Raw genomic sequence first — 17,219 nt, forward strand, 5'->3', positions numbered from 1 at the left:
TTTAGGTAAACATCTCATTCCAATTATACATTAATAGCTAATTGATAGCTAATTAATTAGGGAAAGCGTGTCTTATACCAAGTTTATGTATTTTATTAAAAATCCAACTCTATTTAAGATTCTATCACATGTCACATATGTGAGACATAAAACTTACATTCTCCCACTTGGCGAACAGGTGGGGCACAAAGTTTTCGATTCTCCCACTTGTCACACTTGACAGAGCCACAGTAAAATAGACATAATAAACATAAGGCGCGCATAATATTGGACTTTATAAATACTTTCATCATTGGCAAACATAAATATTATATTAGAGAGACTACTAATGTGGGTCATGGCGGGCGTATATCATTCAATCGACATAGTTCCTTCCATGTACCACATCACCAATAACCGCACTAATATAATCTATAAGTGACACAACGTCCATAATTGTGTTATTTCAAGACCTCCTGCATTAATACTAAAAGCGTATATATGCATATCAATAATAAGTTTATGCAGGAATAATAGAAACAACTTTATTGAATTCAAAATATCCATAACTTGTCTGAACCAACATGGAAACATAAAGATTAGATGTTTCCATACCCAAGACCCATTCTGTAAACTTATTCCATAAATGTCTTAGGCGGTAACGCCTTAGTCAATGGATCAACTAAGCTATGTGCTTATATATTTCATATATAGTCTTTGTTCCCAAACTTCATCTTTCACGATAAGAAACTTTAATTCCATGTGTTTAGCTCCTTTGAATACTTGTCATTCTTACAGAAAGATACGATTGCACTATTATCACAATACAATTTCAAGGACATGGATATTGAGGAGACAATACTAAGGCCTGAAATATTTTTTGCAATCATTAATGCTTCAAAGCAAGCCATAAATTCAGCTTTAATGATGAATGTTGAATTAGAACTTTGATTTACACTTTTCCATGATATGACTCCTCCAACCATAAGAAGAATGTAATCTAAAGTCGATTTTCTAAAGTCAACGCATCAAGCATAATCTGAATCTGAATATCTAATCACTTCTAATTGATCAGATTTCCTAAATGTGAGCATATAATCTTTTGTCCCCTTTAAGTATCTCATTTCATCTTTGCAGCTCTCCAGCGTTCAATGTCAAGGTTACTTTGGTAACGACCTAGCATTTCGAGTGCAAAGCTAATGTCTAGTAGTACAGACTTGAGCATACATCAAACTTCCCACGATAGATGCATAAAAAATAATTTTCATCTCGTTACGTTCTAATTCAGTTTTTGGACATTGATTCAAACTGAATTTGTCACCTTTATGAATTGGAAAAAAACTTGGAGAACATGCACTCATTCTATATCTCTCTAAATTCGACCTATATAGTTTTTCTGAGACAATCCAAAAGTCCACGTGATTGGTCACGAGATATTTCTATCCCTATAACGTAGGATGTCTCACACATATCTTTTATGTTGGAATTTTTAGAGAGATAATTTTAGTGTCATGTAGTAATCCAATGTCACTACTAGCAAGCAATATATCATCAACATACAGAACAAAAAATATGAACTTGCTCCCACTAACCTTGAGGTATATACACCGATCAACGGTGTTTTCTTTAAAACCAAAAGCAGTAATAGTGTCATGGAATTTAAAATACCATTGTCGAGAAGCTTGTTTCAATCCATAAATTGATTTCTTAAGTTTGCAGACTAAATGTTCATTCCCTTTCTTAATGAAGCCTTCAGGTTGTTCCATGTAGACTTCTTCTTCCAAATCACCATTCAGAAAAGCAGTTTTCACATCCATTTGATGTAGTTCCAAGTCAAAATGGGCTACAAGTGCCAAAATAATTCTAAGTGAGTCCTTCTTTGATACAGGAGAGAAGGTCTCTTTATAATCAACACCATCTTTCTGAGTGCAACCTTTGGCAACAAGTCTGGCTTTAAATCATTCGATTAAACCGTTCATGTCGAATTTGGTCTTGAAGACCCATTTACACCCAATGCACTTGTGTCCATCAGGAAATGCGACAAGGTCCAATTCATAGATTTCAACTCTTCTATCATGGCATCAACCCATTCATTAGAATTATGACTTTTAATGGCTAGTGAATATGAAACTGGATCGTTGCGTATTCCTATATCACATTCAGATTCTTGGAGATAAACCAAATATTCATCAGAAATGGCTGATCTTCGTTCTCATTGAGAACGCCTTAGTGGCACTTCTGGAGGTGGCTCTACCACATCTGTTTCAATGACTTCGACATCATCATTAAGTGGTTGGTCATTCAAGTGTTCAGTATTGTTAGGTTGTTCAACAATATTTGGCACACTTGATTCTTGAGAAATTAAGGGAAGAAGGAATTCTACCCTTATTTCACTAATGACCGCATTACGAGTGTTAGTACTCCCACTGATCTCACCATTATCAAAGAATCTTGCATTTCCAGTTTCAACAATTCTCATGTTATGATCAGGACAATAAAACCTATACCCTTTGGATTTTTCTGGGTAACCAATAAAGTAACCACTAACTGTTCTAAACTCCAATTTCTTTTCTTGCGGGGAGTACACTCTAGCTTCAGCTGGACAACCCCAAACATGAAGGTGCTGTAAACTAGGTTTCCTAAATGTCCAAAGTTCAAAGGGAGTCTTTGGCACAGCCTTACTAGGGACCCGGTTTAATATATACACTGCAGTTCTTAGAGCATACATCCACAACGATACGGGTAAGGTAGAATTGCTTAACATACTTTTAACCATTTCCATGAGGGTTCGGTTACGTCTTTCAGCAACACCATTCTGCTGAGGCGTACCAGGCATTGTGTATTGAGCACAAATGCCATGCTTTTCTAAGTATTTGGCAAACGGTCCAGGTAATTGACCCATTTCAGTGGTACGACCATGAAATTCACCACCTCTATCAGATCGAACAATTTTCACCTTTCTATTTAATTGCCTTTCAACCTCAGTCACAAAATGTTCAAGTGTTTCTGCTGCCTGAGATTTTTCATGCAATAAATAAATATATCCATAACGCGAATAATCGTCAATAAAGGTGATAAAATACTTTTCTCCACCAAAAGTTGGGACATCAAAAGGTCCACAAATATCTGTATGTATAATTTCAAGGAGCTCTGTGCTTCTTGTGGCATTTTTCTTATTGTGTTTGGTTTGTTTACCTTTAATACAATCCTCACAAACAATAAAGTCTGTAAAGTCTAAATTCGAAAGAATATTATCCTTTACAAGCCTCTTGATTCTTTCACTGGAAATGTGACCCAGTCTTTTATGCCATAAGAATGATATTTGAATGAATATTATCCTTTAGACGCTCCTTTAGTTGCAATGTGAGCTTGAGATGCACTCATTCCATGCTTCTTCGGCTTTTGCTCATCCTGGACCAACATGTTTATCAATTCATAAAAGTCCACTTATCATTTATAGTGTTATAATGAATTGGGAATGGTCCATATTGAGGAGGTAAGAAGGTTAGGAAAAATTGGACAAGGAAACCCCCGTCCACCGATAATCCTAACTTTCCCAGCTTGGAAGCGTTATTCATGTACATCACATGCGCGTACATGGTCCGAGAACCATCATATTGCATGCTCATGAGATCCTTCATAAGTTTTCCTGCAAGAGACTTATATGCAGTTTTGAAGCGATCTTCAACATTCTGCAAAAATATTCTTTTGCAACATCAGTTACTGGGAGGCTCGCCTTAATATTATTGGCAACGAACATTCTTATGAACTTTAAACTTAGCATGTTAGATTTTTTTTTCCAAGCATTATGGGAAATCAGCCGAACTACTTTCATCTGTAAGATTGGCTGCTTGTCATTCAACAATGTTAGGTCCAAGTCCATTACTCCTAGTGTGAACTCAAGTTTTTCTTTCCATTCAGAGAAGTTGGTTCCATTAAGTTGGGGAACGTTTGAGGTGAACATACTAGTAGAAAACGATGCTTGGCATTGTAGAAAAAAAAGAGAGAATGAATGCTCACATATAAAGCTTTGAATAATAACACGAACATTAATTTGAAAATTCATATCATAAGGCAATTATGAAAACTCCTTTGGGTAGTTTTCATACAATAATAAACATCATGCTTTTAATATTCATATCTTAGTTTAATAATTAGGTAGTAATAAATTGGCGTTACCTTTGGGTAATCGACACCAATTTATATTATTAACTCCATTAGTGTTCATTATATCGCAAAAGACTATTTCCTTTGGGAATCTAGACTTTTTATGACAAACAAACTATGTAGATAACGAATAGCCACAACAAGCATGATGATTGATTGCATAAACAGATTTTCATATTAATTTGACTATAAACTCTTCTTATTTTACCTCACTTTGGTGATCGCAAAATAAACATAATATAATCAAGAATGTATAGTGAGTAATCACTTAAGCAGCTTTTCAATTAATTTGATTATAAACTTTTATTATTTTACCTCACTTTGGTGATTGAAAAATAAGCATGATATAATCAACAAACATAGTGATTAATTGCTTAAACAGTTTTTCATATGCATTTGATTATAGACTCTCCTTATTTTGCCTCACTTTGGTGATCGCAAAATAAACCTAATATAATCGAAGTACATATTAAAACAAGAATTGAATTATGTAATCATTCATTCTACCGCCTCGATAGATTCATAATCATGAAATATTTAATTGAAATATCAATTCACCAATACATATATTCAAACTTAATTTATATACAGTATACACAATTAATATACCCAAATCAATTCCATATACATAAATAGAATCAATTTGAAAACAAATATTTCAAAACATAATCATACAAAATAAACAATCTTTAATTGATACAGTAATTAACCAATACAATTCATAATTAAATCATGCGAATAAAACTAATCAAACTATATTGCAAAACCATTCATCCCACTGCCTCTTGGTTGTACAGGAACAATAAACCATAAAGACAGTAATTAATACATACTCAAATCATGCGAATAAAATAAATATTTAGGCAGAATCAGTTTATTATGAAAACATCCAATCAAAACAGAAAGTAAGTTTGATAAGTTTGCATGATTACACATATATATTCATAAAACACGTAATACAGGAATTGGATTAGAATTAATACTATGCCAACAATATTAATATAACCGATTCATTCATAGTACTTTATCAAAAATATGGTTTATCATAATACGAAAATACATGAGTTCTCAACCATGCTCTGATACCACATGTTGGAAATTATTTATCATAATATATTCAAGAATACATAATTGAATATGAATAAAGCAAGATCTTTGAACATCATGTATTTCACGTATTAACCATAAACATAATGGGTCGGAAACTTACCTTTATGATCCATAGCGGAAGTGATTGGGGAAGACGGAGAGAACTTCCTTAGACTTTGGTGTAGTGGCGCAACTCCAAGGATTTGTTTCTCTCTCTTTCCCTCGTTTATGTGTTCTCTTTATGTGTGTGATTTGATGGGATCACTACACTTGTATTTATAGGCAGAGAGAGGACAAACCCTAATTGTCAAACCTTAAAGCCCTTTCCATCAAAGTGACTACTTAATTTAGAGCATCTCCAGTGGTTGCCCGTCCCACTCAGACATCCATTAGGACTTCCCAAAAATAAATCCTGCCACGTCACTAGGACTTCCCATCCCACTGCCACGTCACTAGGACTTCCCCTGCATAATCCGCTCTTCCCATCGCCCTTCCCACTAGGACTTCCCGCAATAAAATAAATCACAATTATTTAACGGAATTATAATTTTGACACGGAATACGGAAAAATTATGTAATACATAGATGTCCGACTCGGACATACGGAAAAATTACATAATAAAAGGAAAAATTACATAATAAAAGGGAAAAAAGAAAAAAATACATAGTCCCACCTACTCGGCTCACTCCTCGTCCTCCTCGTCCTCCTCGTCCGCCCCCGTTGTCCCCGCCGCTAATCTCGGCGCCATCATCCCCAATGGGTGGCATCCCCAAATCGCGCCGACAGCCATCGATCACCTCCTTCAACATCCTTTTGTACACCGAATCGGTCGTGCTATGCCACCTATGCATGGCCCGGACCAAGGTACTCGTTAGCTGCGCGCGGGCGAGACGGTCGTACTCTTCCGGGGGAGCAGGGGTGCTCCGATTGGACCTCGAACGACCCGCTACCGCTGCTGCTTCCCCTAGCCATCCGCTGCGCAGCCTATTGCCCAATCGGGCGACGTTTACGGCGGGAGTCTCGTGGAGGAAGCGGGGACACTTCATCGGCTTCTGGGAGCTCGTGCGAACCCGCACTGCTGCTGTATTCACCGGAAGCGTTGATCTTCGTCCGCTTGGGCCAGCCCGAGTCGACACCCGCACAAAACTTCGGAGACTCCCTCACAACGAGATAGGCCTCCCACTGGTCGAAATCTTTGAACTTCAAGGTTTGGTCGGGGTACTGCGACAAGGCACGCTTCTTCACATCCTCCTCGGACATACCGCTGGTTGCCTGGCGGAGGTTGTTTTGGTAGAGGCCGGCAAACCGACTAAGCTTAGGCCTCAACCGATCCCACTGTTTCCAGCATTGTTCGGGAGTGCGAGGCTTCGCCCCAGCCGGTTTGTGTGTGAGGTAGGCTTCAGCAACGCGATGCCATAGTCTGTCAATATGCTGGTTAGCACCGACGTAGGCATCCTCGACTACTGAAACCCAAGACTTCGCAAGCGCGACGTTTTCCCACACGCTCCAGATAGTCCTCTTTCCCGTCTCCTCCTCATCCACCTCTTCTGCCACCGTTCGCGAGGAGGAGCCCATGGTTTTCCCCTTGCCCTTGCCCCTGCCACGACCCTTGCCCCTGCACCTCCCCCTTGCCGCTGTCCCCACATCAGCGGGAGTCTCCCTGATCGGAGATAGCCCCAAGTCCTCAAAAGAGAACGTTTCCAAGGAGGTGAACTGAGTCTCCGGAACAATACTAGAGGGGGAATCAGTAGACTGCGTATCGATAGATGGGCGATAAACATCCTCCGCAGGTGGTTTAGGGTTCTGGCCACTCCCTCCCCCAACGGGAGCCGGCATCATCCCACCCATCCCCATCATATTTGGGGTCATGCCCCCCATCCCCATCCCCATCCCATCATATTTGGGGTCATGCCCCCATCCCCGCTGCCCTGGGCATCATACCACCCATACCACCCATACCACCCATCCCACCCATCCAATTGTACATATTGAAGTACGGGGGCATCATACAGCCCATCCCACCCATTTGGGACTGCATCCCCGACATTGCTGGCGTGAAAGCCTTTTCGCTAGTGTTTCCCTCCAGATCTGCGGGAAACGTCGGAGTATGCGACTCGCTCGTGGCGGGGGAGTTCCTGTTGCTATCCATTAAGTAGAAATGAAATTTGTAGTAAAAAGAAGAGAGAAACTTGTTAACACAAGTGGTGCGAATGAAATGAAGTTCAACGAGACGTATATATAGAGTTAAAAAAAACGGACGTCCGACCCCCTCCCCTCCCCACAATGGCGCCCGTCGACTCGGACGTCCCGCGGATATCCGAGGACGTGCGACGTCCTACCTGCATGGGCGTATCCGACCTTATTTTCCACAATGGCGGATGTCCGGTCGCCCGTCGCCGACGTCCGAGCCAGACGTCCGCCGCTGGAGATGCTCTTAGGACGTTTCTTTTTGACCAAGTAATACCAAAAATCAAATGAAATAATTGATCACAATAATTTGATTTGTTAGTCAATACTACATCAAAACCAATTAAACCATAATATATGCATCCATTTTCTTTAATCAAAGGAATGAAACAGTCCTTCCACATAATGACTACAATCAAATACGCATATATATATACACTTATAATTATATATTCTCCTTTTCCTTACTTGTATAGGAACATATATTTAGTCAATCTTAATGACTAATTTAGAGAATATATTATGGCTAATTTAATTATGATAATTTAGGGAAACATCTCATTCCAATTATACATTAATAGCTAATTGATAGCTAATTAATTAGGGAAAGTGTGTCTTATACCAAGTTTATGTATTTTATTAAAAATCCAACTCTATTTAAGATTCTATCACATGTTACATATGTGAGACATAAAACTTACATCATAATTTAATATAAAACTAATATAAAAATGAAACCCAGATTTCATTTATTTTTCTTCACAAGGCAATTAATTTCTTAAAACCTTACCGAGGCAAAACGCATCTTTAAATAGTGAACGCAGGGAGTACATTATTCATTTCTCCAAACCAAAAAAAAAGCACAATACATGTAAGATCACTGGCCTGCGGCAAAGGCCTCGACGGGGAAGGACTTCGTGATGCCCGCAAGGCTCTTGAAGTTGATCTTCCCTGTTGGCGGATCAACGAGGACGATCTCGCTGACGGGCGGCCACAGCATGAGCTCCTTGGCCTTGACTCCCTTGAGCTTCTTGATCCGCTTCTTCTCCAAATAGCCGGTTATGCTCGTGTCATAGCTCACTAGCTTGCTGATCACCTTGAAATTGTGCTCGACCTTCTTCTTCTGATTAATCCACATGTACCCCGTGTCCCTCACGAACCCGACCTCCACCACATCGGCCAATGGTAGGAGCCCGCATGGCAGCTCGAACTCCTCTAGGAGCGCTACCGCCATCTTCAGCCCCTCGTCGTGGCCGTGCTTCACGGATGCGCCTTCCCTCTCTGCCATTGATGGATAATGAGGTTTGATTTGCTTGGTTGATGGGAGATTGTTTATAGTGATGAGTGTTAGGTAAGAAACAAATTGTTTGTGGGAGAAAATAAGGTTGTTATGGTTTTCAACATTTTTAATTACTGATTCTTGTAGGCCTTGTTTTGGTTTTGAGCTTTTGGATTAAATACCTAGGGTGGGTTTTGACGATGCCTGCTTATTTGGAATCGAGGCGTATGCATAAAGTAAAACAATAGACATAGGTGTTTAAGAGCATCTACTATTATAGTAGTATTTTATAAGCATCGTATATGGATATTCATCTTATAAGTAAAAATTTAGAAACATAATTAGTTGCGTTAAATTTTAAAAAAAAAAACTTGCTAAAATTTCAAGTGCAAAGAAAAGTATCCTTAAATTAAGGACATTTATGTTATTATGTCTGAGTATTTTTTTAGTTAGAGATGCTTTCGCTTGTATCCCTTATTTTAGATGAGACATAAAAATGAAAATGCTTTTTAAAACGTACGTAGTCTACTTAAAAATATAAATTAACATTTTTAATTAAATAAATATAAGTAGATATATTTTAGGTGAGATGCTTTCGTTTGTATCCCTTATTCTAGGTGAGACATAAAGATAAAAATGACTAATAATTAAATTATTAGTAAAACTTTGGGCCTTTGCCCATATAAAATTTAAATATAAATAAGTCTTTGAATATATATACTCTATATACTGAGTATGATTATCAATGTCGAACTAATTTTTAGTGTCGAACTGTTGTATTCGTCATTGTTTGTTTGTTTTAGGTCATTTTAGGATATTGTAGTTTGTTTTAGGTTATTTTATAAAATCCGGATTTGAAAAATACGGATGTCATTGTTAGATCAATATTGTAGGTCATGCTTATTATCATGACCTAAAAACGGACTAAAAATAACTTCTGTATTGTCTAAAAATGACCTTCGTAATGTGATTCTGTGTTTTGCAATAAGATTGAGTTTTGCATATATCAGAACTCAATACGGAGTATTTATATCATCATTTGGGTATTGGCAGAACCATCCAACGGTCCAAAAAGTCAAATTAACAAAATGTTGTATTTAAATACAAGATAACATAGTCCGCAAATATTGCCTCAAAGTTTAGTATATGTCATGCTTGTGGTCAAAATCCATTTCCGAAACAAAATTAACAAGCGATTTAAATGTGTGGGAGAGAGCTAATATTGGCACAAACAAAACATTTTCTACCTCAAGAAAATAACTACCAAGCTATGTATATATGCAAACATCCAAACTCAACCAATCCCTTCATTGAGAAGAAAAACACACCCTAAAATGGCTACTTCTTTAAAATTCGCTGTTCTGTTGGCCGGCGCCCTACTTCTATCGGTGGCCGACGTCGCCAAAGCCCAAGGCCCGCTGTTCGTGGTTGAGGGCGAGGTCTATTGTGAAGTTTGCCGCATCAATTTCATCAACAAGCTTAGTGTGCCCATGGCAGGTACGATAAATCTTCTCTTGTCATGTTTTTCATGAAAGTTACTAAAAATAAGTGCTTTCATATTGATTTCATATTCCTGGAATGCAACCTATGTTGAGAAGGACGCTTTTCTCTGCGCTCTCAATTTTGGTTATTTTTAAAAAAAAAATTCAGCGCAAGTAATTGAGTCTAATTTTGTATCCTAAGCTTAGTGTACCTATGGTAGGTAGGTTACATCTTCTCTTGTCATGTTTTTCACAAAATTATTAAAGTAAGCGCTTGCCGTATTGAATTGATATTGCAGGAATGGAAATTATGTCCTCAGCTTAAGGACGCTTTTCTTTGTGCTCTCAATTTTGGTTATTTTTTTTAAAATTTCAAAACAAGTAATTGTGTCTCTAATTTTGTATCCTTATAAGACAAGTTTGTTGTACTGAATATATTAGTGCTTTTAAAATCACTAAAATAATTTAGTTTTATTTAATTGGCCATCTACCGCGCGCCCATGCAGGTGCGACCGTGCGCCTAGAGTGCCGAGGCGAAGAAGTCACAAACATAACATACAAACTTGAGGGCACGACCGACTCAGCCGGGCACTACCAGCTAAATGTGGACGGGGACCATGGCACAGAGGAGTGCGGTGTGACACTAGTGAAGAGCAGTCAGCCCGACTGTGACATCATGCCTAACGAGGGCTGGGCCATCGAGCCAACGTCGAAGGTCACACTGACCAAAAATAGTGGCTTCCATGACAAAGTGCGCCATGCGAACCCACTAGGGTTCACCAAGAAGGAGCGAGACGCTGGCTGCGCCGCGCTCTTCAAGGAGCTCGAGATCAACCCGGATGAAATGAGTGTTTGATTGCTTAAATGTTTTATTTTATTTATTTGATTTTAGAAATAGGTTTCTAATTAATTGAAGTATGATTCAATAGATTGAGCAAGACATTTGTGTAGAATGGTGTATGTAATTGTTTAATTCGATCTCTTGCTTCCGTTAAGAGATAATAAAAAGTAATGAATTCCGGGATGATACGTGGTTGATGAATGAATTTAAAGATTTATTGTTAGACTATTACAGGGACGGATGTACATGCATTACAAGGGGCAAATGCCCCACCTCAAAAAATTTCATTTGTGCTATTTTGATCATTAATTTTAAATTTTTTTGAAATACCTTTATAAATGCCCCTTCTAAAATCCTTAAAATATCTTTGTATGGAATTTTGCCCCGCCTATATAGAATTTCTGGCTCCGTCCCTGGACTATTACAAATTTATAAGTTACATGATGCGCAATATGAGGTGCGTTAGGGTGACACCACTCTTAAAGTGACAACGTGACAACAAGTAACTAACAATCTGCAATGCATATGCAAGCAATATGTGATACATAGGCAAGCAATTCGGCATATGGTTCCAAGCAATATGAAATACGAAATCAAAGCACTATGGTGACATCATAGTTAAAATGACCATCTAGGCAAGCAATTTGCAATACATAGGCAAGCATTCTGCGATACATACGCAAGCAACTCGACATATGGTTTCAAGCAATCTGCGATACGAAATTAAAGATAATCAAGCAATCTACGATACATAAGCAAGCAAGTCTGCCACGTAGCGGGCTAAGGTTGAATCTGCTCCTAAATCTAACGGTTGTCCTCAGTAATACAATGTCATCTTAAATGATGTTGTCATTTTAACACAAACCTGCGCAATATTGTACTATAAACTATTGTTTACGATGGACGACGTGTAATGTATGTAACGTATGTGCATCCACTGAATGCACAGATTCAAATAATATTTCTCACATATATTTCACCTTCATTTTCGCCATAAATATTTCATTTTTACCGGTTCTACTTATAATAAAATTGTTAAGTTTGTAAAAATAGTGGGTAGAAAAAGTTGGATCTGACTTTTATGTATTAATTATTATATAATAAAATAAGAGTAAATAAGTTATTGAAATGTGAGGTCCACTTATTAAAAATAAAGTCATATTCAGAAAAAGAAAATTGAAACTTTTAGGGGCAGACCAAAGCATAATTTTAAGATATTTATTGAAAAATAAAATTATTTTTAAATGCTAGTGTTTATTAAATAGTGTAATATCAATTTAATTTTGTTATAGAATATTGATACGCTCAGATTTTGTACTATTTTAAGGTCACTATTTGTTCCATTTTGAGTGTCAAAGTTGCATTACATGTCCATTAATTACACATTTTTTTATTTTGATGTTTTGGCGTGTTTTGTGAGAAATGTGCAAAATAGAACCTAAAAAGATAGTAAAAAGTTGATGATGAAAATCTGGAGTATTCGAGCCGTCCAGCGCGTCCGCTGCAACACAGCCAGCGACCGCTGAACAGGTAGCGGTTCGCTTCGGAAAAGTTGAGCTGAAAAGAGGAACACGTCTAGCTATCGTCTAGCTATCTACTTTCTCTCCAAGATTTACCATACTGTGCTGAATATTTGTCATATTAAGGAGCACGAAACTAAAGGCTATAAATACCCCTCATCTTCATCAAATTAATTTTTTTCTGCTGCATAAATTCCAGAGATAATTTTTTAGAGTTCTTCTATTGTTCATCAAGGCAAAAGGTTTTGAAGAAGATTCAAGAGAGAAGATCAAGGCTACAAAATTCAACCTTTGGGTTCTATCATAGTTCTTATGTTTTCCTTGTTTTCCCTACAAACTATGTTTTTAGCTTATTCAATCATGTGTAACTAAATTCATAGAATTATAGGGATGTGTTAGTATGACTTTGGTTATACAATTCCTATTTATTTAATATCCGTTTTGTTCATTACTTCGCTTTTATTCTAAGTGTTGGATAATTGCTTCACGTATGAGTGACACATTCTGTGATGATCTATAGGCTTGCAATATAATCGTGAGAGGAGGTTTGCGAGCTAGAAGAGCTTAGTTGATGTTACAATTAGCTTCCCTTAAAACGACACTGTTAATTGAGAGCGAGAACATTAGGAGTTTTAGGAGCTATTAGGAGTTACAAATCTAGGATTTACGCCCCTAGTGTCTGTGATCTACTTTGTGCCGCATGGGAAATATTTACGTGACTCGTTCTAGTGAAGTATGAACTGTGATAGGGTGTTTTAGTTGGAATTTGTATAACCATCTGTTTAATCTCAATGTTTTTTTTATCTGCAATCATTATTTGCTCTCTTTTTACATCTTTTATTTTCGAAAACCAAATTCTCTTGTTTTTCCTAATATTAGAAGAATCTTAGTAGAAGATAGACAGTCTTTGTTCCTTTTCCCTGTGTTTGATATCCGATCATTAGCTATATTGTATATATTCTGTATACTTGCAGATTTATTTAGTGCTAATAAAAAGTGCATCAAGCTCCGTCACTTAAAAATAGACCACATTTGCCATTGTGTTTAAGGAAACTTTTTCTCTCTAATGAGAAGGGTCTCATTCTCTAATAAAAAAAATACTCTAATCACTTTTTCGTTCTATCTCTCTTGCTTCACGAATTGTGAATTAAAACCCGTATTATTTCAAACGTTGTCTATTTATTAGGTACATAGGGAGTACAATTCTGCTTATAGCAGAGCTCCTAACTCAGCTAGTTTTGCTGAAGAATGCAATGATGTGTGTCATAAACTGGGATGAAGCTACATATTCAATCGATGAGCTAGAGAGGGCAGGAGACAAGATTCACGAAGATAGCCAAGTTGAAGTCGAGATGGGTCAAGGCACAGAAGTACACTAAGATAGGTTTGAAGTTAGGCATGAGAAGCATTGTTAGAGAGAGGCTGGAACGATCAAGAGAGACCACAAGTGAGATGTGGTGAAACAATAGGGTGAGACGCACCCCACTTGGCAGACTAATTATAAAGTTTAATTAGTTCATAATTTAAATAATTATTGTTATGATAATTTATTGAGTCGAGTTTATTCTGAGTTTTCTTTAACGAATCTTTCCTAGATCGTATTAAGAGAAACTGCATAGGGTCCATATATAACTTTAAATATTGGTAAAGCTATTATTTAATTTAATTTTTTAAATAAAATTATCCCATATTACTCTATCATCGCGGTTAATTATATCAATTTTGTTGTCAAGTGAAATAAAAATAGTTATAACCATATTCTACATCAATGTAAAAAGGGAACTGAAACCACAAAGTAAGTCAAGTTACTCCTACTACTAATTGATTTTAGGATGGAACTTAGGAATTTCTAACAAATCTGTCTAGTATCAATGGCATGAATCTTCGTTTAAACAATTGTAAATTGCTAGTTCTTGCTATTTTATGTACTTAGGAATTCCTTTCTTTGGTTTTCATTAAATCATTTTTTACTTGTTAAGTGTAATTCCACTCAAGTAGTGGTGATGGATCAACTCCCAACCCATATCCAACATTGATTAATTGAGTTATTGGAGTAACCCAAATCTTTAGTAACAAACCAACATATCATCACATGCTATTAATATTCCCAAAATTCTTTTATTCCATAGGTGGATATCAAAGTAGCTTTACTTCATATTCTTAATGGCACATCTAGATGTCTTCTAATCATCTCAAAGATTAAACAATTTATTATTGTTCGTAACATGCCATCACCATTAGGATCAACAAACTAAAAGCAACTTTCCCTATTAATAAATGAATAAAATGTATGATATTTATGTACTCTATCCGTTCCACAATAGTATAGTCATTTTGTCACTTTGGTACATTCTATAATAGTAAAATCATTTCATTTTCAAGTAAAAAGTCAACACATTTATTCGTTTGTACTCTCTCATATTTTATTATCTCTTCATCTATCTACTTTTTTTCATTTCTTACTTTATTCTTTATTTACTTAACTTAGTTAACATAATTTTTCTTAAATCATGTGTCGAAAAGAAACGTCTCTACTACTATGGAACGGTGAAGTATAATATAAAATCATACTGCTATTCGTACAGTGCATTGATGAAGCTTAAATAAGTCTTATGTAAACCTTTTGGAATTTGATTCTTCTAGATTTCTTTTTACTGTGGGATCTGATCCTACTTTCTGGCGTAAATCTTTGTGTGGGAAGAGCTCAATCAATTCGAAAAATCACTACATTAGCTTTAATTATAATTAATTAATAGAGTACATTAGACTTTTCAAAGATGTCTTAGTTTTAATTAACAAATATATAACGAACAAATCCCTTCAAAACATTTAGTAGCGATGTTGCATCACAAGTAAATATTAGGGCTGGCGAATCATGTTGGTTGGTTCGTTATCGGATTAATCTGATATCGATCTAATTGTTGGTCCTATTGTTAATGTTAGTATGTTACGGTACAATTTGGCTTGACACAACAAGATAACAACCTGAACTTGACCCAAACCCATTAATTTTGTGTATGTTCATGTTAAATTTTCGTGCATGTTTATATCAAATTTTCACATGTCAAAAATTATCAACCTAATAAATATTTTAAAGTGGGCAATTATGTTATACTTTTTTTTATTTCCATGTACTAAATGTCACATCTCCCGAATAAAATAAAAATAAAAAGGACAAACTTATTGAATCAAACATCATAAACCCTTAATTATCCTAATTACTGTTAATAAAGAAAAAACGCAATGGCAATGACCCATGTCATTAGATAAGGCTCTCATTAAGAGTGATTCATCATAGACGGCTTATCCCTATCCTACTTTTAATTTGTCTTCGTTCCACAAAATTTTCTTCCTAATCTAAGTTTTTTAATCATATTTTACTACACACAAAAACTATTATCAAAATTAGGATTAATTATATTCCATCCGTTCATTTTTGTTGGACGGAGCGAGTATTTAATTGTGTCTCTATTTTAAACATTTTAAATCAAATCGTATCATATTTGACATACATTCCGATTGATATAAATCATATTGTCAAGAAATTTCATCATCTACGACAGGCTGTTTAATACGGTAATTAATTAAAGAAGCTTAGGCCACTGGCAATATTCATAAAATAATTTTTTTCACTAATTTATTTAATTAATTATTTCATACTAAAAAAAAGAGATGCGATCAACAGCTTTGACTATTGGTGGCGCATCTCCGCCTCTTCCCGGCGAAAAGACGCCGGAATCCCCCGTGCTCCGCCTCACGCCACTCGTCGATGGCGTCGAAATCAAGGTGGTGGGGCCCGCCGGAGCCGGGGTCGAACATGCAATCGCCATGAGAGAAGTCGGGCTGCAGGCAGGGAGGCTTGGCCTTGCGGCGGCCGGCGCCGACGGGCACATTGCGGAGGGTGCCGCCGGCGGTCCAGTAGCGCTGGCAGCCCTTGCAGAAGTGGCGCGGCTGGTTGACGTTGTAGTTGTTGAAGTAGCAGAATTTGGTCGCCGTGCTCTTGCACCGCGGGCACGGGATGACCTTGTCCGCGCGCTTTTCCTGTGCCGGGTCGGGTTTCTCGGGTTCGGGGCCGGTTTTCGGGTGTGGTTTTTCTCTAGGGGAGATTGTGGCTCCGAATAGTTTGATCCCTGATGGGGTGTTGTTTTCTTGGAGCTGAGGCATGTATGTGATTTTAGTGAGAGAGAAATGGAGAAAAAAGAGTCTATTTGGTATTTTGGTTGTGAAGAAAATTGTGTGAATATATGTTTCAAAAAAGCGAAAAAAGTGAACCGGAAAGAAGAAAATTAAAGTGCATGGTTGCAGTCTTGCAGAAGTTCAGACTCAAAATTTGATAATATTTTGAATCGCGTTTATATATTTTGAAAAACAGCTAGAAGAATATTAATAATATGGATATTTGTTATAGAGAACTGATTTGTTTACCCTATATTGATATGTTGTTTTTTGCAATGTAGATTGATATGTACAATTATGTTGTCAGTGTAAAACAAGCAATTTACAATGCAAAACATTTTTCAAATTGAAGGTAATATTACATGGAATCTAATGACATCTTAATGGTGTATATTCGAATAGAGTCACAAGTTAAAATGCATCTAGTACCGCTAATCCAAAATTAAGACCAATTATATTTTACGTATCATTAGATCTTAAAACTAGTGGATAAAATTAA

At 36.8% G+C, this 17,219-nt stretch overlaps 3 protein-coding genes across 3 annotated transcripts; 1 reads left to right on the forward strand and 2 right to left on the reverse strand.

Annotated features, from left to right (window-relative positions):
- Window positions 1–8,300: 8,300 nt before the first annotated feature.
- LOC121786650 lies at window positions 8,301–8,711 on the reverse strand. The gene has a single exon (XM_042185284.1). It carries the CDS (start codon window positions 8,709–8,711, stop codon window positions 8,301–8,303), a length of 411 nt encoding a protein of 136 aa, XP_042041218.1.
- A 1,257-nt stretch (window positions 8,712–9,968) lies between these two features.
- LOC121786522 (olee1-like protein) lies at window positions 9,969–11,207 on the forward strand. Its single transcript, XM_042185157.1, has 2 exons — window positions 9,969–10,199; window positions 10,690–11,207. The coding sequence occupies exons 1-2, from the start codon at window positions 10,037–10,039 to the stop codon at window positions 11,037–11,039; spliced, it is 513 nt and encodes a 170-aa protein (XP_042041091.1). The 5' UTR covers window positions 9,969–10,036; the 3' UTR covers window positions 11,040–11,207.
- Window positions 11,208–16,109: 4,902 nt separating this feature from the next.
- LOC121786492 (dof zinc finger protein DOF1.5-like) lies at window positions 16,110–16,787 on the reverse strand. The gene has a single exon (XM_042185132.1). The coding sequence runs from the start codon at window positions 16,706–16,708 to the stop codon at window positions 16,223–16,225; it is 486 nt and encodes a 161-aa protein (XP_042041066.1). The 5' UTR covers window positions 16,709–16,787; the 3' UTR covers window positions 16,110–16,222.
- Between the last annotated feature and the right edge of the window lie 432 nt (window positions 16,788–17,219).

The sequence above is a fragment of the Salvia splendens genome, chromosome 22 (assembly GCF_004379255.2).
Source record: "Salvia splendens isolate huo1 chromosome 22, SspV2, whole genome shotgun sequence".
In the NCBI taxonomy this organism is placed as follows: domain Eukaryota; kingdom Viridiplantae; phylum Streptophyta; class Magnoliopsida; order Lamiales; family Lamiaceae; genus Salvia; species Salvia splendens.